General features: G+C 39.6%; 2 protein-coding genes across 6 annotated transcripts in view; one reads left to right on the top strand and one right to left on the bottom strand.

Moving 5' to 3' along the window:
• cep290 (centrosomal protein 290) overlaps positions 1-22,349 on the top strand; it is a 72,442-nt gene that overhangs the window by 25,376 nt on the left and 24,717 nt on the right. For all 5 annotated transcript variants that reach the window (XM_057837806.1, XM_057837805.1, XM_057837807.1 and 2 more), the window contains 22 exons: positions 5,379-5,542; positions 7,427-7,589; positions 7,656-7,756; positions 7,832-7,898; positions 8,221-8,309; positions 8,404-8,479; positions 8,568-8,689; positions 8,844-8,996; positions 13,612-13,767; positions 13,843-13,958; positions 14,062-14,164; positions 14,522-14,752; positions 15,009-15,182; positions 15,307-15,609; positions 16,875-17,026; positions 17,129-17,240; positions 17,922-18,377; positions 20,376-20,540; positions 20,611-20,718; positions 21,688-21,822; positions 21,896-22,150; positions 22,212-22,319. In XM_057837806.1, the coding sequence (XP_057693789.1) occupies positions 5,379-5,542; positions 7,427-7,589; positions 7,656-7,756; positions 7,832-7,898; positions 8,221-8,309; positions 8,404-8,479; positions 8,568-8,689; positions 8,844-8,996; positions 13,612-13,767; positions 13,843-13,958; positions 14,062-14,164; positions 14,522-14,752; positions 15,009-15,182; positions 15,307-15,609; positions 16,875-17,026; positions 17,129-17,240; positions 17,922-18,377; positions 20,376-20,540; positions 20,611-20,718; positions 21,688-21,822; positions 21,896-22,150; positions 22,212-22,319 (3,509 nt within the window). The remainder of the gene's footprint in view (positions 1-5,378; positions 5,543-7,426; positions 7,590-7,655; positions 7,757-7,831; positions 7,899-8,220; positions 8,310-8,403; positions 8,480-8,567; positions 8,690-8,843; positions 8,997-13,611; positions 13,768-13,842; positions 13,959-14,061; positions 14,165-14,521; positions 14,753-15,008; positions 15,183-15,306; positions 15,610-16,874; positions 17,027-17,128; positions 17,241-17,921; positions 18,378-20,375; positions 20,541-20,610; positions 20,719-21,687; positions 21,823-21,895; positions 22,151-22,211; positions 22,320-22,349) is intronic.
• Positions 560-22,238, bottom strand: LOC130916812 (piggyBac transposable element-derived protein 3-like). Its single transcript, XM_057837825.1, has 5 exons — positions 20,253-22,238; positions 17,441-18,430; positions 13,621-13,788; positions 3,513-3,827; positions 560-3,171 (listed from the first exon to the last, which is right to left on the bottom strand). The coding sequence occupies exons 4-5, from the start codon at positions 3,709-3,711 to the stop codon at positions 1,259-1,261; spliced, it is 2,112 nt and encodes a 703-aa protein (XP_057693808.1). The 5' UTR covers positions 3,712-3,827; positions 13,621-13,788; positions 17,441-18,430; positions 20,253-22,238; the 3' UTR covers positions 560-1,258.

Here is a 22,349-nt window from a genome sequence, read left to right as displayed (position 1 = left end):
TAGATAAATGTTTCAGTAAAATGTTACACATTCTTGTGTATTTGCCACTTATTGCCACAGTTAACATTGAGGCTTTGGGCCTCTTTTGATTTCGTTGTGAGTTTGTAAGGTTGTGACTTCTGATTAAACAAACTCGATGCCAATCAAAACGTTTGTTCTTCTTTTTCCCCAAATTAGAATCGATAAGAGAATCGATAAAGAATCGAATCGTTAAGCAATATCGATAATGGAATCTGAATCCTAAAAATCCTATCAATTCCCATCCCTAATCGTAACTTACTTTTCGAGTCCATCAGATCTCTTGATGCTGTGGGTAGAACGGGTCACAGTTTACCTGTTGTTGGTTTACTGCTGTCTTCTCAGCTATAATAATAACCAACACGGCAGGACAGTATCAACTCTGCTTTTAATCTCGGCGCATCAGTACCCCCGTGTTCAATACAAAACCCCTCCTACCACAACAAAACAAGTAGGAACTAATATTCACATAGGAACTAAAATAATACAACATAAAATATAGAATTTAAATGAATACTACATCACATTTGTAAAACATAAATACATGATAAAATAAATAGTAGCCCATATAAATAAAATAAATTGTAATGAGCTAAAACACCTGTAATTAATTAATACGAATAATACACAAATCCTGCTACACAATTAAATTTATTAATTTCTGCGTGGTGCTTTTACTTGAGAAAAACCATCAATAAAGCTTAGAAAAATGTTCATTAGAAAGAAAGAAAAAAGATTGATGATGATTGATAATTTGTAAAATACATGTTAACCTCCTAAGACCCGGACTCTTGCAAGGCATACATTTTTATTTTCTCTTTGATATTTAGGCTAATTGGGACCTGATGAGTGTAAAAACAAAGAATTATCTTTTTACATGATGTGGTTTCTGAGAAAAATGATGTCCACATATGAGGACATTCGTTTTAAATTTGAGTGAACACAATAACGTCACAATTGAGTAATGATGTACAAAACTTTATTTGTTGCCTGAACATGGCAGCAGTTTTTCCGAGTGCAAAAACAAAATTCAAAGCAACAACTTGTGCCCCTTTATGCAAGTCCTATGAAGTGCTGCTAACAGTTGCAGCAGGACAAAAAAGAAAAACAAGTACACTTCAAAAATGTTTTTCATTGCTACTGTTGAACTGTTCATTTCAATTTCTGAACATGGCATAAAACATGAAACTTGCACACCAAAATGCTCCAACATTTTTTTGCCTTGGGAAAATGTTCATGCCTATGTATGAAAGGCAGCGTAACAGTTGCGATCTGCCTGTAAGCAGAGGAACACCTTGCATGTAACACACTGCACTCGAGTTTTCCCTGAGCATCCTTTTGCTCTGCATCGTGATGCGTTCTTTGAGTGTACCACTTCTGGCAGATGTGCATTACCCTTTCTGCGGAATGAGATGTGGGGCACTTCCTGCACTGGACGCAATTTCCCTTGGACTGAAACTTGTGTGTCATCTTCCTGCTCTGGAAAGTCAGAGTTGTCATTGTCTCTCTGAGCCAAGAAGGTCATGGCCACTTCCATGCGGAATTGAAGGAACTGCATGATGTTTTTCTTTGGTGTGTCATTCAGAGTGAGGTCTTTGCGGTACAGTAGCCAGCTGTTGGCTAAAGCCAGATCGGTAAAGTGCATCAGCATCCGCAGTGTCCATTTTTTTGTACGGACACTCATTCGATAGTAGCTCATCATTCTATCCACAAGGTCAACTCCACCCATCTTGGAGTTGTATTCACGGATAACAAATGGTCGAGAGATGGTCACATGCCGTTTCAGTTTCTTGTCCCATCGCTGGCACGTGTCTTCTGGCTCTCTCGCATGTACAGTAGACATCATCAACACTGGTTTATTGTCAAACCACTTGGTGACATAAATGTTTCCATCCAGATTGGTAACTTGTACTGAGGTTCCTCTTCCATTTTTTTTCATGGTCTTGTCACTTGGCAATTTCTGCGCTGCAGCAGCAACTCGATTCCTCATAACTGTACCAGTTATATACAGATGCTTCTTCATCATGTGTTCCACTGCCTGGATCGATGTGAAGAATCGATCGCAGTACACATTTGTATTAGTATGCAGAGTCTGAGACAGACGATCGATCACCAAGCCTCCCAAACCCAGATTCCCTGGTTCTTCAACTTGTTCACGGAGTCCATCTGCACCTTGATAAATCTCAAAGTCCAGTACTATACCATCTGATGTTGCGCAAACAAAGTTTTTGATGCCAACTGGGTTTGGTTTCATCGGCAGATATTGTCGACATGGACAAGCTCCTGTGAATGGAATCATCTGTTCATCAATGGAAACGCACTGTGGCCGAGCCTGAGATTTGCAGCCTTTCAGAATGCGGTTGAGAAAAGGCCTCACCTTCCAGAACTTGTCACACTCTTTCAGATCTTCTGGAACATCCTCATCAATGAGCACTTTGAGTGACCTCCTCAGTCGGAAGAATCTATCACGTGTGAACTTTTCAGTGATGGCAGGGAATCTCAAGGATTTAGACCAATACATCTTGATTGCAGGATATGGTACACAAGACATCAAAATACAGGCACCAAAAAAATGAAAAATTTCATCAGCTGTTGTGTTGAGTGGATCTCCACTTCTAGACAGTGATGTAGCATTTGAGCAATCTGCAATGATTTTTATCAAATCTGTGTCAATATACTGTTGTATGTAGTCCAGGGGGGTCCAGCCTTCTCTGTCATGAACAGTTTCCTCCTCGTGGTCAAACGGAGGTTGATGTGGGGTAAGCGAAGAAGCCTTCCATCGCATTCCACGCCCTTTGTTGTTCTGTTCTTCATGGCTGGGTCCTGGTGTTGTATCTTCAGAGACATTGCCTGAGACATCAGCCTCTTCCTGCGGTGTCTGAGAGCGATGCCTGGGGGTGCGTGATGTGGCAATGTCACGATCTGACCGATATCCCTCGTATTCCTTGCGCAAACGTTTGCGTCCCCTGATAGGCTGACAGGGCTGTGGCACGGGGTCCTCACACCCACTACTGTCTTCTTCACTGCTGGTGGGAGGAGGTTGATATTCAGCATCTCCCACAGGATCATCGATATCTGATAAATCCTCCACCTCAGAGTTTTCTCCACCAATTAACCCCAGCATTTTCATTACTTGTTGCAGAGAATAACGCTCTAGGAAAAAAAACATTTTGTTTCAAACCAAAAACAAATCTACATATATTTATTTATAAAACATGACATATTTGTTTGTACTGTATAAAATTATGTTTTCTAACAAAATCATCCCAAAATACAAATTCTAAATCAACTCCCTCCGTCCACATTTGTGGACATGTTCAACAAAACCATCAAAACTAAGTCCCTCTGTCCACATATGTGTACATCAAGTTTAGCAGCATGGTAAATCGTCAATTTTTTTTACTTTTGCAAAATTTAACTTCCACAACACACATTGAACACTTCTAAACATATCTGAGCAAGAATCAGCCATGAAATTTGTTGGAATTTTTTACCTGGTCGACTTTTGGATTGGGAGGAGCCATCAGAATGTTTGGGTGGGTTGTCAGCCATCTTGAATTTGACATGTGCTTTGTTACACTCTTCTTCCACCACTAGGTGGAAGCTTAACGTCCTCATAAGTGGACGCCAGGCCCTTGTAGTCCAAAATTTAACATTGTAGTCTTGACAACCAAAAATGTGATGTCCACACATGTGGACGCCAGGTCGTAGGAGGTTAAAATCTTTGTCATTAGGATTGCTTTTTGCTTTAGCACATGACTTCTTTTTTCTTCTTTCTTTCAAAAAGAAAGCTGGCCAATTCGCGGGGTCTGAAAGGCAAATGGTTGTTGTTGACAAAGTGAGTGACAAAGGTTTTGTTTTTGTCTTCTGAGAACAACAATTGTAATAATTTTGAGATCGAAGCAGAACAATTCTGGTGTTACCTCAAAGATTCAATTACAATGGTTTTTTTTACGATGCACTAGGGTATTGCATTGCCTAGTAACAAAAAAACATTTATTTTTGTGATTAACGGCTATATAAATAAACTACCCTTCATTTGTCATTTTGAAAAAGCAACAAAAATTGGAAAACCATGTCACCAGCCTTAATTAATACATCATACACAGTAGGTCCTCTAAATTTGTTCATCACATAAAAACAATTATTGTGGTGCCAATTTTTCATTTTCATGACAAAGGACATTAAACTGTATCAATTTCAAAGGATTGTTTAACATATGAGGTGTGTTAAGAATAGCTCGGTCCTAAACATAGGATCTAAAAATGGGTCAGGAATCAGGATCCATTTTTTTACGACCAAAAATCTAATGCTAACCAAATTTGAGATTATTAAGGAAATTCATTTTTTACTAATTTAATTCTAATATTTTTCTAAGCCCAATTTTTCAAAACAAGGCATTTTAGAGCATTTTAGAAATTTTTACAATGCGAGTATTTTTGCTCAAGGTCATCATGCTGTCAGAATCTGTGATCAGCTCACTCATGGCATTTACTGTACATAAACATGTATTTCGAGATTTGAAAACTGCACGTACCAGGCCTAATCTGATTTTCAAATGTAATCACATTACATTTTAAAATCAACCGGACGGAAAAATTGAAAAACAAGTAGCTAATATTATCACAAATAACACACTTAATGACAAGTTTAATTGTTAGAATATTTAATCTCGAATTTACAGATGGCGGAAAACACTCAGGTGGCTTGTTCCGCTCTTAAGACCCCTAATTTTGGCCAAATTTCAAAATTGTCCTATTGGTGGAAGAAAATTTTGGCCAAATTTCAAAATTGTCCTATTGGTGGAAGAAAATGTTTGAGCAGGAGGGCATTAAAAAAAAAAAAAAGTTAACCTGAACCCTAACTCGAGGTGTGAGCAGGAGAGAGCATAGTTAAAGACACCATGATTTTAATGAGATATTATCCCGTACTTACCTTCTTTTTATCCAAAAACTCCGCGTAGCATGCATCACCGAGTGTAAAGACACAGCTGTGAATGGCCACAGCCGGAATTTTTGGGGATTTTCTGGGTGAAACACTGTAATATAGCAAGAGGCGCGATGCAGAAATCGCAGGGATCAAGGAGTGGTTGAGATTTTCTTTTTCAAATATTTACACTTTTAAACTTTTTTTGGGGGGGGTAGGGGAAAATGCAACTGTAACAAAAGAAAGAAAAGAAAAGGGTAAAACATTTAAGGGGTCCGAATACTTTTTGAAGTAAGTCACTGTGACCCTCATGGACACTGTACAGCAACACCAACAACAATTAGGTTGTTAACTGATACTTAAGAGCAGTTGTTTTGTGACTGGATAGTGGAGTAAAGTGTGTATTTGTGTGCTTGGGTGGCTCTTGTTTTAAGTGCCGGTCCAGCAGAGAAAGATGGAGGAGCTCACATCTAAGCGGGATGCTGCCGAGAAAAGGGCAGCAGAAGCGGAGGAGGCTTTGAAGAGAGCTGAAAGTCACGCCGAGGAAAAAGACCAAGAGCTCATTGAAGCCTACAAGCGCCTGAAAGATTATGAGCGTGTAAGTGGAAAACAAGTTTAAAAGGAGTACAGCAGAGGTGTCAAACCAATTCCTCAAAGGGCCAAATGGGTCCCCGATTTCATTCCAGCCAATACAGCGCAGAGAATTTAACCATTGATCTTTCTGCAAGCAGTACATTTAGAGATTAAATGGGTAAAAAGATGTCCTCTTCATTAGTTTGGAGGAAAACTTGCACCCAATTGGCCCTTTATGGAATTGTTTTAACACCAGTGGACTACAGAGTCCAGATGGTCCATATAACTAACGGTCTTCTTTTGTTATGAAAGTTCAAGTTTCAATAATATCAATTCATTTTGAAGTACCGGTAATCTGTTAAAAAACGATTTCCCCTGGGATACCCCTTTTTTGATCAGCAAAATAAACATTTCTTGTATATTTTAGGCCATGTTTACGCAACAACGATCTCACGGAATAACGCAAAAGTGGCATTTTTCAGTTTATTAAACTCCGCACTTACACGACCATTGTGGGGGGAAAAATGTGTAAACACGGAAGCACAAAAAGTGCATGAAACCACCAATTTGCCGATTTTAGTATGCATTCCCAATGTGTTGGTGGCAGCACCACCAAAACTTGATTCTTGCGCGTAACCCTTCCTTTGCTTCCCGCCACTTCTCTGGTGCACCAAAAATGTCATTTATGCGCTGAAATGTTCTTCTCAGCTCTAAATGAGTTTCTGTGAGTAGTGAATAGATGACTAGATTCTTGAATAATGTTGAACACAGTTAAGATGTGTGCAAGGTTGCTAGTTGAAGACATGTTCTCATCCACTGTCAGACTGTCCGTGTACAAGGACGTCATCAGTATCTTCACCCCCTTCACTGGCAAATACATTGGTGCATTATCGCCAGGTACTGGTTCAGAGTAGGGAAGTTAGTTGTCATCCAAAACTCACTTTTGCATTGTCAACTGTTTAGATGGCGTCGACAGGGAGGAGCGTTTTCAAGATTTCTACACTCGAAGACGTTTTCAGCCCCCTAAAACGTCGTCGTCGTGTAAACAATAGGGCTCTCTGAAAATCCAACCAATCCAGTGGTAATACAGTTTAACCAATGAGGTTAAATGAGGCGGAAACAAGAAGCACCTGATTCCAATCAAATGATGGCACTTGTAAGACACCAGATTGGGGAAAAGGTGTCCTCTTGAAGGGTTGGAGCAAAAACCCGCACCCACTCTGGCCTTTTCTGGAATAGTTTGCCCACACTTGTCTTAGGGCTTGTTCAGACTGGCAGCCAAATTGTGATTTTTTTATTTAATTTTTTTTTAAAGGTAATCCATATCAAAAGTAGATGGCTCTTTTGTAATCTGAAAAGTCACAAAGCACAGAGATCAGATTTTTGCTAAATGAATTGAAACCACAATGGGAGGTTTCATATAAGATGCTTTTCAGTCTGAACTGCTCGGATGGGTTTTGACTGTCCGTGACGTCACTCTATACTGAATGTCAATTTTGTTGCCACAGCAACCTGTCAGGTGGGTCAATAATGTCGCCAGTCTGAACAGTCCCAAATCTGATTTGGACACATGCTAAAAATAGTATGAACAGTTAACCCTAAAAATCAGGTTTCAGGACGAATCCGATTGGAATCAGACATGCCCACAGTCTGAACGCAGCCATAGAGGGATGTCATTTAGAGGAATGGGCACGGAATTCGACTAAATTAGTAATGTTTATTATTTTTTTTTAAATTCAAACACTCTAGAATAAGTATCAATGTTTGTTCCATTAGAGAGGCCTTCTGTCATTCATGTGAGGCCATTAGTGTAAATGTATGGCCAATCAATTCCGACTTCCTTGAAAAGCTCAAGACAAAAAGGTTAAATAAAGACTGTCTCATGATGAAGGCTTTCTCTGTATTTCAGGGCACATATGGCCTTGAAGAAGCCATCAATGAGATCAAGGATTGTAAAAGTCAAATCCGAAGCAGGGATTTGGAGTTGGAGGCCGTGACCAAAGAGATCAACCGAGCGTATATAACAATCAACCAGCTCACAGAGGAAAATGAGGATTTCCGGGAAAGACTTGGTGATTTTTTTAATCACATTACAAGAAAAAATACACTGTCTGACTCTTGTTTGTTTCTTTTCAAAGGCTATGAACCAAGACATGAAGTGGACCTTGGTGAATTCAAGCACGCCAGAAGCTTCAAACAACGGCAGTACAAAGCTGAAAATCAAGTACTCACTAAAGAGGTAAAAGCAATCCAAAAGTTGAACAGCTTTTTTCCCCATGATGTTATCTGCTGTTTAAGATAACTTCTTGTTCAGATTGAGCGTCTTGAAGAGGAACGACTAGAGATGAAAAAGCAAATCAGACTACTTGCCAAAGAGAAAGGTGACAGTACTATTTCTTCAAAATATTCATGCCATGCAAATCTATTTAAAGGGGTTACATGGAGTTTGTCACTTTTTTTACTCGCGGTTGCCATCTCCTGCCTAAGGTCGCAGCCTGTGTTAAGCTCGTGCGTGGTTAGTTTATGTTCCAGGGAACTATGCTAAGTCTATCCTACTTCATGATAGTTCTCAATATATTCCTTTTTTTTTTTAACCTGGCATAAATTGCCTATCTACAGTTAAGTAAATCAGTACTTAAATGCTCACTAGCAGTAATTTTGTAGCCATTTCCAGGGATTCATAAAAATCTTGTGTGATATTAGGGCTACCTCTATCGATATTGGTGGAGGACGATGTCACACACGGCGCAAGGGGGCCAAAGGCTCACATGGATGAAGAGCTCCGAGCCAAGGTCAGTCCCAGGAGGACCACATTGATATATTCTCAGAATGAAAATGTCATTCCTGTCTTAGTTTTAAACAATTTTAAAAACATTGTGTCTGCAGAAGGAGCACCTTGAAGAAGAAGTGAAAATGCAGAAGAGACGACTAGAGCTGCAGAAGACTGAGTTTCAACTCAAATGTAAGCAGAGTCATTCCCATTCATACAATCAGTTCTTACAATCAGTCCATTTGGCTCCTACATTTAATTATTTTCTGACTGCTCAAAGTGGATCAGCTCTCCAAAGAAAAAGGAGATGTGGAAGCTGCACTCAAAGACGTCCTCCAGGCTTTAAAAACCAAGGAGAGCTTTCCATCTAATGCTCATTCAAGTATTACCGGTCTGGTCGATGTAAGTAATCTCCCTGTCAAGGTTTTAATCCTATCAATCCATTCTAGTCTGTTTTTATGTGTTCCCATGGCACTGTCAAGGCACTTCCTACACTGAAGATTTCCAGTCTGCTTGTCAGGTTTTTTTAATTTCCTGCATCCTTTGGGTCGGACAGGAGGAGAACATGGGAGGCAAACAACTGACGGGGGATCTTAAGTCTCAAATCCATGAGCTGGTGGGCAGGAATGAGGAGCTGCGGCGTGAACTGAAATCCACTCGTGAGGAAGCAACTTGCAGCATCGCTCAACTCGCTGCTTCAAAAGAGAAGGTGCGTCCAGGCAAAGGCAGGATTCGGCAGCTGTTTTTTCTCCATGGGGCTTTGGGCAGAATCCTTTCTTTTGCTTTTAACAATAATCTGTTACTCGATAAACTGTGCTTCAGAACTTTTTACTGAACACTAAAAGTGATTATACCATTTTGATGTTACATTCTGCAACTTTAGACAGCCTAGACCAGGGGTCTATCCGGCCCGCCTCCACATTTGGTCCGGCCCCCTGAACAATACCAGAGAGCATTTTGATTTATTTATTTTTTTCTCAATAGTGTTATGTATCTCCTGGCCTTTTTCTGTGAAGAACTCAGAGGGTTATTTGGTTATTATCTATTTAATTAATAGTGTTATTATTATTATATTTTATTATATTTTATTTTATTATATTATATTATATTATATATTTTTTTTTAATTTACTTTTGTTCCGTGAAGAATCCAGAAAGGGTTATTTGATTGTGGCTTTCTGAAAAACAATAATTTTTACTAGTGTTGCACCGATACCATTTTTTGGGCCCGATACCGATACAGATACCTGGCTGTGCAGTATCGGCCGATACCGATACTATTCCGATACCACTCTGTTAGCAAAAAAAAATATATATGGGGTGCACATATTTTTTTTGCCCAGGTTCTCAGAGGAGGACCTGGAGATGTGACTTGGTCCTCATTGAGCTTGAGAGCCGACCCGCCTGATGCGATAAAATTATGACATGCTTTACTTAGAGCTAATTAACTTTAATTAATTATATTAACAATTAATGCTTGATTAACATCAACTGGCACAACAAAATTGCCATTACTTTGAAGTGAAATGGAAAGAAATAAACATAAAAGCTCCAATTCAAAATAAAGGGCATTATGCGAATCCCACATGAACTCCAAGCCTTTGTAAAAGTGGGATGTCCTCCTCATAAGACCTCATAAGACCACCGCATGTTTAGCTTTGTAAAATGCGAGCAAAAATGGGTTTGTCAGTGCATGGCGCTGTTCATTACCTTTATTCCGCCACTTGTCCATAGCGCGAGTGGGGTCTTGTCTGACATCGATAGTTTGCTTAAATGCCACATGCTCTGTTTTTTTCATGCTTTTCAAAGTTTGGATGGCTGAAATTCTTTGACCCTACATAAAATGCGCTGCTCTTATCAGCGACATTGGGATTCTCACGGCACATTTTGTACCGCATTTCCGTGCGAGCATCATTTGCTTCTAGCCATGGTACCTCCTTCAGCCACTTTTCAGCAAAAGTCCTTTTTTTCGGTAGCTCCGGTGACGTATCTGTCGTCTGTCTGTCTTTTGACGGGGGTGGGGGAACACGGAAGTAATTACTCAGTGTGGCCTGCCTCTTCGACATTTTGAGAAGGTATTTTCTCGTGTCCGCCGCAAATACAGTGGTCAGCCATCGGTACGCAAAAGCGTACGTAAGCCATTGAGGGCCAGCTATATATATATATATATATATATATATATATATATATATATATATATATATATATATAATGTATGTATAAGGGATGCAATGATACAGTTAAGTCATGGTTCGGTACGATTTTCGATACATTTAAATACATTTAATGCTCTGAAACAGAAAATACAACTGTTATTATTATTATTTTTTTTATTTTTTATTTGCTAACAAGCAAAAATAACATATAAACAAGAATTTTAGTGCATAATATTTATGTGCTTACTTCTTACTGATCTGAAGAAATTTTGTATATAAGTGCTGAGAACATTCTTTACTGTTTGTAAAGTGGTGCACACTGTTGATTGCTGCAGCTATATTTACCATATAAGCAAAACATCCTATTTGTGGTCCGAGTCCATCTCTAACATGTACTGAATTAACAGTATTTGCAGCATTATCTATAGTCACTGGTATGGATTGATTTGGCCCGCTTAACTTCCATTCAGTCATGGCGGTTTCTAATTCATCAATGTAGTATATGGACTAAGCGTTGCTCTGGGCTCACGCAGCTAATGGCATGGGATCTAATGTAGCACATCTAGGTTGCTATTTGATGATATCTAGTGTGTGCGCTCAAGAGTTACCATGGGATCTAACAAAGGACATCTAGGTTGGTATTTGATGATATCTAGTGTGCGCGCTGCGCCACTTGAGTGTTTTCTGGCCACAGAAGTCACTTCTGCTCATTAGTCATTACTGCACAACACATATGAAAATCGACTTTCATAAACAGGACGAGTTTAAAGTACGGCGCTCTTAATTTGCCACTCATTGTTCATCATGAAACCATGAGTTTGCTTAGTCTCCCACGGTTTTAACGTTTCTGATCCCATCAGCGCTATGATAGCAGGCGTTAGCTTACGCATGCTAATTGTTTGTGAATGCCAAGATGAGCAGCGTAACATCGCGGATATGCGTTGTAGTTTACATCCTTAAAATTGAAGACGAAGGAGTTAATTTCGTTTGGTAATTTCGAGACCAAGACATACAAATGTCATGCATCGGGATTTGGGAAGTTAGCTCACGTGGGGAGGAAAGTACATTTGCGTTCAAGTGATGCAAGTAGATGGTATCTGCGCCCTAAATGTTGGTACTCGTCGATACCGATACCACCAATTCAGGCCGGATCGGCGCCCCCTGCCGATACTGGTATCGGTATCGGTGCAACTTTAATTTTTACATTTAGGCACTCCTGCAATGGTCACACTTTTTCTGTTACAAACTGACCCCGGCCCCTCATCAGAGAAGTGAAAAGTTATGTGGCCCTTACAGGAAAAAGCTTGGGGACCCCTGGCCTAGACATATAGCATTTCCCTGTCTGGGATGTCTGCTTCCAATTGGGATTCATTTGTCCTAATACCGTGGCTAAGCCTGTCGCAATATGCAATAATTCCATTTATCGCACGATAAATATAAATGAAGGCGGTATTTTAATCGCCGCGCGAGCGGCAGACGTGCTGTTAAAAGTTCGGATTCCTTGTTACCAACTGCGCAAAATGCATCTTCGTTCCAGGTCCGGCAAAAAATAGCACCGGAGCCAGTCGTTCCCATTATATCCTATTGCTCAACGTATACCGGCCGCGTCAGTGCTCCGGATTGACTGCGGACCATCTCCGGCGTGCCGGTGTTGTTGACGTGTGGCCGCTCCCGTCAGGGGTGACATTTCACGCGGGGCGGCTATTTTTCGGCACAACACCAGATACTTACAACGAAGTCTGCCAAAACATTGTTACCGACTTTGCTGCTACGAACAACCTCGCTTTGGCAACGGACAGCTGAATGGACATGATAAACATTGAGTGGCAAATTAAGAGCGCTGTGCTTCAAACTCGTCCTGTTTATGAAAGTCGATTGTCATATGCTGGTGGTGTGCAGTAATGAGCAGACGTGACTTCTGTGGTGTTTGCTAACTTTTTTAATGCGCGCGCACACTAGATATCATGAAATAGCAAACTAGATGTGCTACGTCCCATGCCATTGGCTACGTGAGCCTGGAGTGATTATGTGACACGTAGTCCATATACTATATCGATGAATTATAAAACGCCATGACTGAATGGAAGTTAAGAAGGCCAAATCAATCGATACCAGTTACTATAGATAATGCTGCAAACATTGTTAATTCAGTATGTGACACGGATGGATTCGGACCACAAATAGGAGGTCTTGCTCATGAAGTAAACCTAGCTGCTAAGAGAGCTGTAGCAATCAACAGTGTGCCCCGCCTAACTTTACAAACAGTAAAGATTGTTCTAAGCACTTTTATACAAAATTTCTTCAGATCAGTAAGAAGTAAGCACATAAATATTATGCACTAAAATTCATGTTTATATGATGGCAATTTTTGCTCGTTAGCAAAAAAAAAAACCCAAAAAACGAAACAAAAATACTTTTTAAAAAAAAAATTTTTTAAGAGCATTAAATGTATTGAATCGTATCGAAAATCGTGTCCCCCATATCGAAAATCGTACCGAACCGTGACTTAACTGTATCGTTGCATCCCTATTGAACAACATTGCAGAAGCTATGAGGGGATTTGCTAGGCTATGATTTTCATTTGCCTAAATGCTTAAGTTATTAAGTGCAATTTTATTTATTTTTTTCTTGAAAAACACATTCATTCTGTGTTTCTGTGTAGTATTAATATTGTTGTCTTTTACTTAAGAGGCATGGTCGATTGTTTTTAGCTGTGATTTCTTGAAAAGTATTTTTGAATTGAAGAGTAAATATTTATAGCGTTTAAATGGGTGTACTTGATCTATTAATATATACTGTATTCTCACTGTGTTATTGTAAATTGGTTTTAAAAAAAATTGGGGGGCGCAATAATATCGCATATCGCAATAATTTATTAGATAAATTATCGCACACTAAAATTTGTTATCGCGACAGGCCTCACCGTGGCCTGAATTTATAAGCATCTATTTCGGGCATGGAGCATTGACACTTCTTCAAAGATCCTGTTTTGAAAGTCCATAAATGTTTTAACTAGGGGGTTGCCAGGATCATTCACTGCCAGACTGGCAGATCAAACAGATTGGATATTTTTCAACATCAATGAGAGTGAATGAGTTAAAATACATTTAAATGACATGGCAGTGCTTGTAATTTTGCTGTATGCTTCTTTCTTTTTGCTTGGTGTCAGATAAATCACCTTGTGGGCGAGTTGGAAGACCTGAGGAAGTCTGGCAATATCATCGGTGGAGCCCTTTTCAAACCTTTGAGTCTCCCCGAAGGTCTGGAGCCGAGCAATATGGAGGTCATCAACTCCTTAAACGAGTACACCATTCGTCTTCTTCAGGTTTGTCGTAATCAATGTGCCCTATCGGATGAATAAAAATCATTACTAGTTTTTTTTCTTCTTGATCATAACCAGGAGCTTCAGAACAAAGAGAACACAAGGGACATGCTGACTAAAACATTAGAGGAATACAAAGAGAAGTTTGCAATTATCAGCCATCAACAAGGGCTTCTGTATGAGGAATACCTCAGGTTTAAGAGATTCAGCTTTCCTTAGTGAATTCTTGTGTACATAAAGGGCATTTTCAAGTGGCTGAATGCTGACATTGTTGAAAAATCTGTCATTTTTGTGCAGTGAAAAGTCGCGATGGGAGAAGGAAAATAATGCTCTGGTAACCACCAGAACTAAACTTGAGGAGCAAGGGCAGGAGGATGCTGTCAAACTCCAGCAGTTCAACGTAAGCCAGATAAACTGTTATGCAGAGACACTGCAAAACTACTGCATCACAGCAATTACTGAAGACCTTGACATTATCCTCTTTCTCACAGAACCCAGCAATGGGGGTTGTTTATAATCTCTGTGCACTTTCAGCTTTACAGAGTGCTTTTTTTTTTGCTAAATATCATTACAAGTTGGTTTCATGAATGAGAACCCCAGCCAAGTGTAACATGGAAAACTTGGGAAGAGCCTTTAATTAGACATAGTTTTCCACTTCTTGTGCTGGAATACTGGTCAACTTTGTTCGTCTCTTCATTCACTCTTCTTTGTGGAAACAAAATCTCAAAACTCTTCGCTCAAATCTATCTAATTGTAGGAACTACTGGATGCCCTTGAGAAGGACCCGGAGGAAGTCAAGCGGCATTTAAGCGAAGTGCTTCGCAAGCTGACCTTGTCCAAAGTCAACGAGAAGAAGCTAACTCGACGCTGCACCACCCTACTGGAACAGGAGCAACACCTGCGCAAAGAAAATGCCCGATTGCGGGATGCGGATGTTCAAATGCAGACTGCCGTCACACAGAGGATAGGCTACCTTCTTAGATGCAAGGTACAAAAAAATTATTCGGAGCATAGAGTCCAATTGTTTTTTTTCCTGCAAAAAACAGTGGCAGGAGTGGTAACATTTTTCGTTGGTGCAGCTAGATTGGACAGGAGAACTTGGGCTTCTTCAAATGTTTTAGGTATCTTCCAACTGTTAAAGTAGTGTTCATGACTAGATTTTATAGGCAGAAATTAGTTGAAGACAGTTTTTTTATGCAAAAATAAAACTTTTCAGTAGTGCTTTTCTTGTTTTACATGAAAAGGAATCGGCAGCGTACCGGATTGCAGCACTGCAGAAGTCCTTGGATGAAAGCGTGCCAGCGTCTGAGCTGGAGAAAGCTAACAGGCAGTACACAGAACTCACCGTCAAGTACAGGGACGTGCTGCAGAGAGATGGACTACTTGTCAAGAGGACCACCAACTTAGAAAATTTGGAGGTGCGCAAAGACACAATGATGCACAAAGTGCCTTTCAGGTTTAATTGTTCCCTTTTGGACAGGGATCATTTGTGGTACGGGTACCCTTTGTATGCAAGCTCCCTTGTTATTTTTGTCTATTTAGAGTGAAAATGCATCTCTACGAGGGCATATGTCCACTATCAGTAAAGAGTTAGAGATCACGAAGGAGAAGCTGCACAAGCTGGAGCATGCATGGGAGAATGTTCAGACAGAAAAGGACGAGGGCAACACAGAGAATGGTACTGACCATGGGACATCGGCTGCCAGGCGGATGGCCACACTGGAGATGAAGGAGCTGAATGAGCGACAAAGGGCAGAGCACGCCAACAGCATGTACGAACAGATGAGGAGCTCACTCAGTAAAGTGGAGGACCGAAATGCTGAGCTGGAGGCCAAGTTTGCTGAGGTAAGTTAGGAAGCAGAGCAAGTTTTTGCTGATATTACAAATAAAACAACTTTCTTTGATTGTGGCAATTCAGAAAAAGGATGTGTTTTTTTTTTTTTATTCTATACACAACTGAAAACATTACTCTTGAATTTAAATACAAACATACTCATTTAGAGAATTAATGAAAAAAAAAAAGACAAGAGGATGGAGTGCTTCTTTGTTTATTTTTTTTTCTAAAGCTGTATGTACTATTATTTTATATTAGGGCGCTCAAACTATTAAAATTATTAATCGAGTTAATTACAGCTTAAAAATTAATCACATTTCAAACCATCTATAAAATATGCCATATTTTTCTGTAAATTATTGTTGGAATGGAAAGATAAGACACAAGACTGATACAGTATATACATTCAACATACTATACATAAGTACTGTATTTGTTTATTATAACAATAAATCAACAAGATGGCATTACCATTATTAACATTCTGTTAAAGCGATCCATGGATAGAAAGACTTGTAGTTCTTAAAAGATAAATGTAAGTACAAGTTATAGAAATGTTATATTAAAACCCCTCTTAATGTTTTAGTTTTAATAAAATTTGTAAAATTTTCAATCAAAAAATAAACTAGTAGCTCGCCATTGTTGATGTCAATAATTACACATTGCTCATGTTGCTGAAACCCATAAAATCAGTCGCACCCAAACGCCAGCAGAGGGCAACAAAACACCAAAAAACACAAGTAACAAGTGGACATTACACTGTGCTGTCATTTTAATCTGTTTGAGCGGGACATGTGCGTTAAATGCGTCAAATATTTTAACGTGATTAATTTTAAAAAAAAATTACCACCCGTTAACGCGATAAGTTTGACAGCCCTATTTTATATATAAAATCAACACAAATCAAAAACATCACACTACTGAAATTAATTAGGATAAAACTTTGTAATGTAATGGTATTTAAATGCATATTTCAATGTATTTTATTACAGTTAAATATTTTTTTAATGAAAGCTGAATTTAAAGGGATAACATGCACATTAGGCCCTCAATAAATGGTCTTTAAAAAAAAGAATGTTGAGAATATACATACTGTCATAAAGCATATTTATATAATGCGTTGAATTTCATAATGTGTAATTACTCTTATATAAGAAGATGAAATTTATTCAAATAAATGTTCTCGTTAAGAATGAATTGAAATTGTCAAAACATTGATCGTAAGTTTAAGTAAAATCATTGGCTCATGCTCAAATGTTTTTGTTTCTCTCCTTAGCTGACGAAAATGAATGTAGAGGCGCAGCACGTGGAGCGAGAGCTGAGGGACGAGCTGGCCAACTGCGTCACCAAAGCAGCCGGTGATGCCGACCGGGCAAAGATCGCACAGCTGGAGGCCGTTGAAGCACAACTACGCACTGAGCTATCAAAGTAAAGTTGGCAAGCACGCCACTAATGTCTTGGAAAATATATTTTTGAATTTGTAGATTTTTTTTTCAAAGGCTTTTATGTATTTTTAATCATGAATGACAGGGTTCGGGAGGTTTCTGACATTGCTATGAAACAAGCATCAGCGTTCCAGGCTAGACAACATTCTAAAGACAAGGAAATGGAATCTTTGAGAAGGCAAATCTTAGACTACCAAGTAAGTGTCTAATCACATACAAACAAGTAGTAGAATGACAAAGTGTAGTGCGTCAAAACAAGAGTGGGAACCTTTCTTTTAATTTTCAGCATTAAAAAATGTATTTACAGTAATAAATGTCTAATTTCTCCTCACACCAAACAAGCATGTTTTTTCTCATGTAGAGTTTATAGAGGGGAGACAAAAAAAAAATGTCCTACCTCAGGTCAAAGCTTTTCCAACAATTCGATAAATTCCCTTTTTAAACAAAAATGTTTGAAGGATTGCCAGCTTCGCTAAATACGGGCACCTAATTCAGCACTGACTGTGTTTTATAAACTCTGTTTTTATTTGTCACCCTCTAAAAGGTACATGTCAGCGAGAATGAGCTTTGTGCTTTGAACTCCTGGGGGGGAAAAAAACTATTCATGTTCTTTTTGTCATCTGCAAATTAAAGTTGTTTCTTTGTGATGAGTTTTGTAGGTTTTTTTAATAGTCAAAAGATAATCAGCTAAACAGAGACCAAATTGCTAAATTAGACAGCACTCTGCTTATGTAAAATAATAGCACAGCCATAATTCACACAATCTTCTTCAACAAATGCCATTCTGTCAGAAACGTCCAACAGTTACCATAATCATTGGGATTATGCTAAAATGAGGTCCAAAAAAATCTCATGTCAACTCTCTCTTTTGTCGTCAGTCTCAATCTGACGAAAAGGCCCTGGTAGCCAAGCTCCACCAGCACATTGTGGCACAGCAACTCAGCGAGTCAGACGCCCTGGCCAAACTAGCTGCTTCTGCTGCCCACATCCGTCAGCTGGAGGCGCTTTTGCGGCGCACCGAGCAGCGTCTGGATGCCAGTGAGCAGGCGCTGTACCTGGCCCGTCAGGAGGGTGGCAACCGGTGCAGACGCCTGCGCCAGACGGTGCAATCTCTGCGCCGGCAATTTGCCGGCGCACTGCCATTGCAGCAACAGGAGAAGTTCTCATCCACCCTGGTGGGTCTCCAGGAAGAGCGTGCAAAGGCTTGCCAGGAGAGGAGGAAGGCAGAGGAGGAACGCAGGAGGGCAGAGGGCCGGGCCGAGGAGCTGGAGTTGAGGCTCCAAGGCCTAGAAGAGCTCTGTGCTACACTGAAGGATGTCAAAGGGGCCCAGAAGGTTGGTTTTCCTCCAAGCCTTGCCATGTGTGTCAATGTGAAAGCGTATCTCCACTGTATTGAAATGAATTAAATGAAATTAATTTGAACCAATATGAATTTAATAATAATGCAGCACAATATGTACTCTCCGTGATGTCCTTTCAAATTGCTGGTAGACCTACCAAAGATGGCCGCCAGTCACGCGCGCCCCTTTAAAAAAACCTTGTCGCCCTTCCCAAGATGTTGATAGGCATCCTCTGCTGTGAATTTTAATGAGTTTATCACTAGTAGACCTCCAATCCATTTAAAGTGTGAGGTTGACAGCAAATTTTCGCTGCCAACCCTCTCACTTCAAATGTATTGGACGTCTAGCCATCAATGGCAGCCACTAAATTACCGTAACTTTTGGACTATAAGCCGCTACTTTTTCCCCTCATTTGGAATCATGTGGCTTATAGTCCAGTGCCGCTTATTTGTTGATTTATTTGGGTGAATAGGCAACGCTTTATTTGACAGTGGCGTCATAAGACTGCCATAATTATGAGATGAGTCTGTCTGTCTGTCTGTCTGTCATTACTAAATGCTTATAACAGACAACAGATGTCATGAAGTGTCATCCGGCAAATTATGTCACTCCATTTATGTCCAGCTCAGATCTTTTACATCCATTCAAAAGTGAGATCATTTGCCGGATGACACTAAATTACAACTGTTATAAGCATTCATTAATGCTCATGACAGTGTCATGTCATTATTATGACAGTCTTATGGCACCACTGTCAAAAAAAGTGTGACCAAATACCATAACTAGCGATTAATGAAACAACTGGAACAGTAACTGAAGAAATAATTACCAAAAAACATTCATTTTGATTGTTGTTTACATATGTAGCACTGCAATGCATGCATGGAGGCATGTTGGACAACAACAGTGTTTACAGCAGGTGGCAGCAGAGGTTGACTGTCTCCCCCAAGGGAGCAGTGATGGCCAAGCAATGAAGCCAATTGGTTCAAAGTTTCATGGTGGTTAATTTAGTCTTATAATAGTCGTATGATGCAGTTGTCAAATAAAGTTTTACCAGTTCATATATTTTTTGTGTAAATATCCCATAATACTTACATAGCAATAATACAGGACTGCTGCATCTTATAGTCCAGTGCGGCTTATCTATGAACAAATGCCGTTTTAATGCCAAATTTGGTGGGTGGCGGCTTATAGTCAGGTGCGCCTTATAGTACGAAAATTAGGGTAATCAGTGTCTGACAAAGCCTTGATAACAATGACTTTACATTAGGGATGTCCCCGATCCGATCACATGTTCGGAAATCGGGCCGATCGGGCTATTTTTCAGCAGATCACAGTCGGATGAAAAGGATCGTGCTTTTAATCTTTTGTTTTTTAAGGGCTGAAAAGTTACAAAATAATGAAGAAATACAATGGCATTGACTAAATACACAAAAATACCTACATTTTATATTCCGCAACACTCCAGGAAAAAGCAAAACAGGTACTACTGTAACATGTTTAGAACTTTTGTTCAACTAAAAAAAAAATAATAATAATATTTTCGGTATCTGATCGGGACTCTTTATCGGCAGATTCTCATAATCTGGGTGAAAAAATATGCAATGCACTTTACATTCAAGTGAGTACACAGTAATTTAGGATTAAAAACATGTAAAAAAAAAAATTTTTTTTTATGTGGTCTCTTCAGTATCGGCCGATATCACACAACTGGGTATCGGAATTAGTATCATGAGCCAAAAAATGGAATTTGGTACAACACTATTAGTCAACACCAAAATTCTTAATGTGTACAGAGGTCATGTCTCTGGAGAATCAACATGACTGTCACACAAAAAAGCAGCCATGAATAAAACAAGCATTTCTTACCCGATGATATTTTTTTGTTTTGAAGGTGGTCACATCAGACAGGTGCCTGGCATAGCAGATGGTCAGTGGTTCATTTGTTTACAACTCATTCAAGTGTAACTTAAACAGGTGTCATTCACACAGGTACGCGAGTGGCACAAGAAGTTGGAAGAAGCTCATTTGCAGGAGCTGAGGAAAAGTAGGGAGGTGGTTGTTCAGAAGGAGGAGATCCTGTACCTTAAGAAATTGCTTGAGGAGCAGGAAAGAAACATTCACTCACTGGAAGAGGAGATTGTGCAGCTAAATACGGTGAGAGTCAAAGGAAAATATAATCTTTTATTTTTAGTCAATTTTGTGTCAAAATTCTTTTTTTGTCAAGATTCAAGAAGAGCGACAACTTGCATGGGATCAGCGAGAGTTGGAATTGGAACATCAGCTAGATCAGCACGAGAGCCACCAGAAGGAGTTACTGGGAATCTCTGACAAGGTTTATTTTAGAAAAAAAAAAACAAACAATGGAATTGTATTTATTAATGAAATTAACTGTAGCTAAGGAAACAAAAGCAAAACTTATTTTCAATAATGTCAATGTAATTTGCCTTCTCTAGAAGCAAAAAAGAAAAGGGTACCGTATTTTTCGGACTATAAGTCGCAGTTTTTTTCCCATAGTTTGGCAGTGGGTGCGTCTTATACTCTGGAGCGACTTATGTGTGATTATTTACGGTCGGGTCAGGCCGGACTTCTCTCTCGCTAACTTTTTTTAAAAATAAATATATTCATATATTTATACTAAAACGATGTATGGATGTTAACTAAAATAAATAATTTGGATAAAACAGAGAAGGCGCTATGCATACCTGCGCACGTGAACGCCGTGGCCCCTCTCTCTTTTCAATCTTCCCCTACCGCCCTGGCGCCCTCCGCGAGCCTATCCTGGTATTTATTTTTCGATATGCAGCAGCTAGGAGTGAAAAACAAAAGGGTTTATTCGGGCTCGTGCCTACAAATAAAACATAAAATTTCGGGTTTTATTCGGGCTCAGGCCTGTAAATCAAGTTAATTAATCGGCGGGTTGGGCTTTATTACCCGCAGGCCGGTCGGGTGAGGCTGAATTTTTTAGGTCCGATCTAACTTCTAGCGTCATGTAATGTTAGCATACTGTACACTTATTCAGCATGTTGTTCTCCATTGTATTTTTATTTTAAATTGCCTTTCAAGATGAGATGTCTGTTCTTGGTGCAGGATTCTATCAAATAAATTTTCCCCAAAAAATGCAACTTATACTAAGGTGCGACTTATATATGTTTATTTCATTTTCATTGCGCATTTTTTGGCTGGTGCCACTTACACTCAGGTGCGACTTATAGTCCAAAGATACAGTAATTAAGAACAAAAATTTGATTTTCGTTTTTAAATAACATTAAGTCTTTCATGAGCTAAGATTGGTTGATTCTAGGTAAAAGATGCCACCAGCTACTTTCCAGACACAAATCTTCCTCTCACTCAACAACTCGAGCTTGCCTTGAAAAAAATCAGCGAGCAAGCTGAAGCTGTCTCAGACTCGCAGGAAGCTTGCAACCGTTTGAATGAGGTATAGTATTATTTCATTTTGTGTTGCTTACAATCACACAACGTATGACGGGCATTAATTCTCTTAAACACAGAAACTGAAAGAGAAAGAAGCGGCTTTGCGAAAGTCTGAACAGAATGTGGTTTCCAGAGACAAAGTTATCAATGAGCTGCGAATCCGCCTCCCAACTGTTGTCACCAGCGGCGGGCGTCTACTGGAGGATGCTTGCGAGCGTGACACAGAAGCTCTCAAGCTTGTGCACAAGACTGTGAAAGATCTCCAAGAGCGGTTAGATAAGAAAGATGGCGTTCTCAAGAAGTACCAGAACCAGTTGACGCAAGCTGTAAAGGTATAGTGAAAGTAACCTGTTGAGGGCGAGTTCTTATAATAAACCATTCTACTTACCTAAGGATCAAGAGGATATGATCAAGAGACATGATGAAGAGCTGAGGACGCTCTATCAGAAGCTTGACTCCAACAACGACAACACACTGGACCGTCTCAAACAGCAGGCAGTGGTACTCATTTTTTATATCATTAAAGAATTT

This window comes from Corythoichthys intestinalis, chromosome 5 (assembly GCF_030265065.1).
Source record: "Corythoichthys intestinalis isolate RoL2023-P3 chromosome 5, ASM3026506v1, whole genome shotgun sequence".
NCBI classification, from domain to species: Eukaryota; Metazoa; Chordata; class Actinopteri; order Syngnathiformes; family Syngnathidae; genus Corythoichthys; species Corythoichthys intestinalis.
Note: the sequence above shows the minus strand (reverse complement) of the source record. Positions and strands in the feature narration are given on the sequence as shown.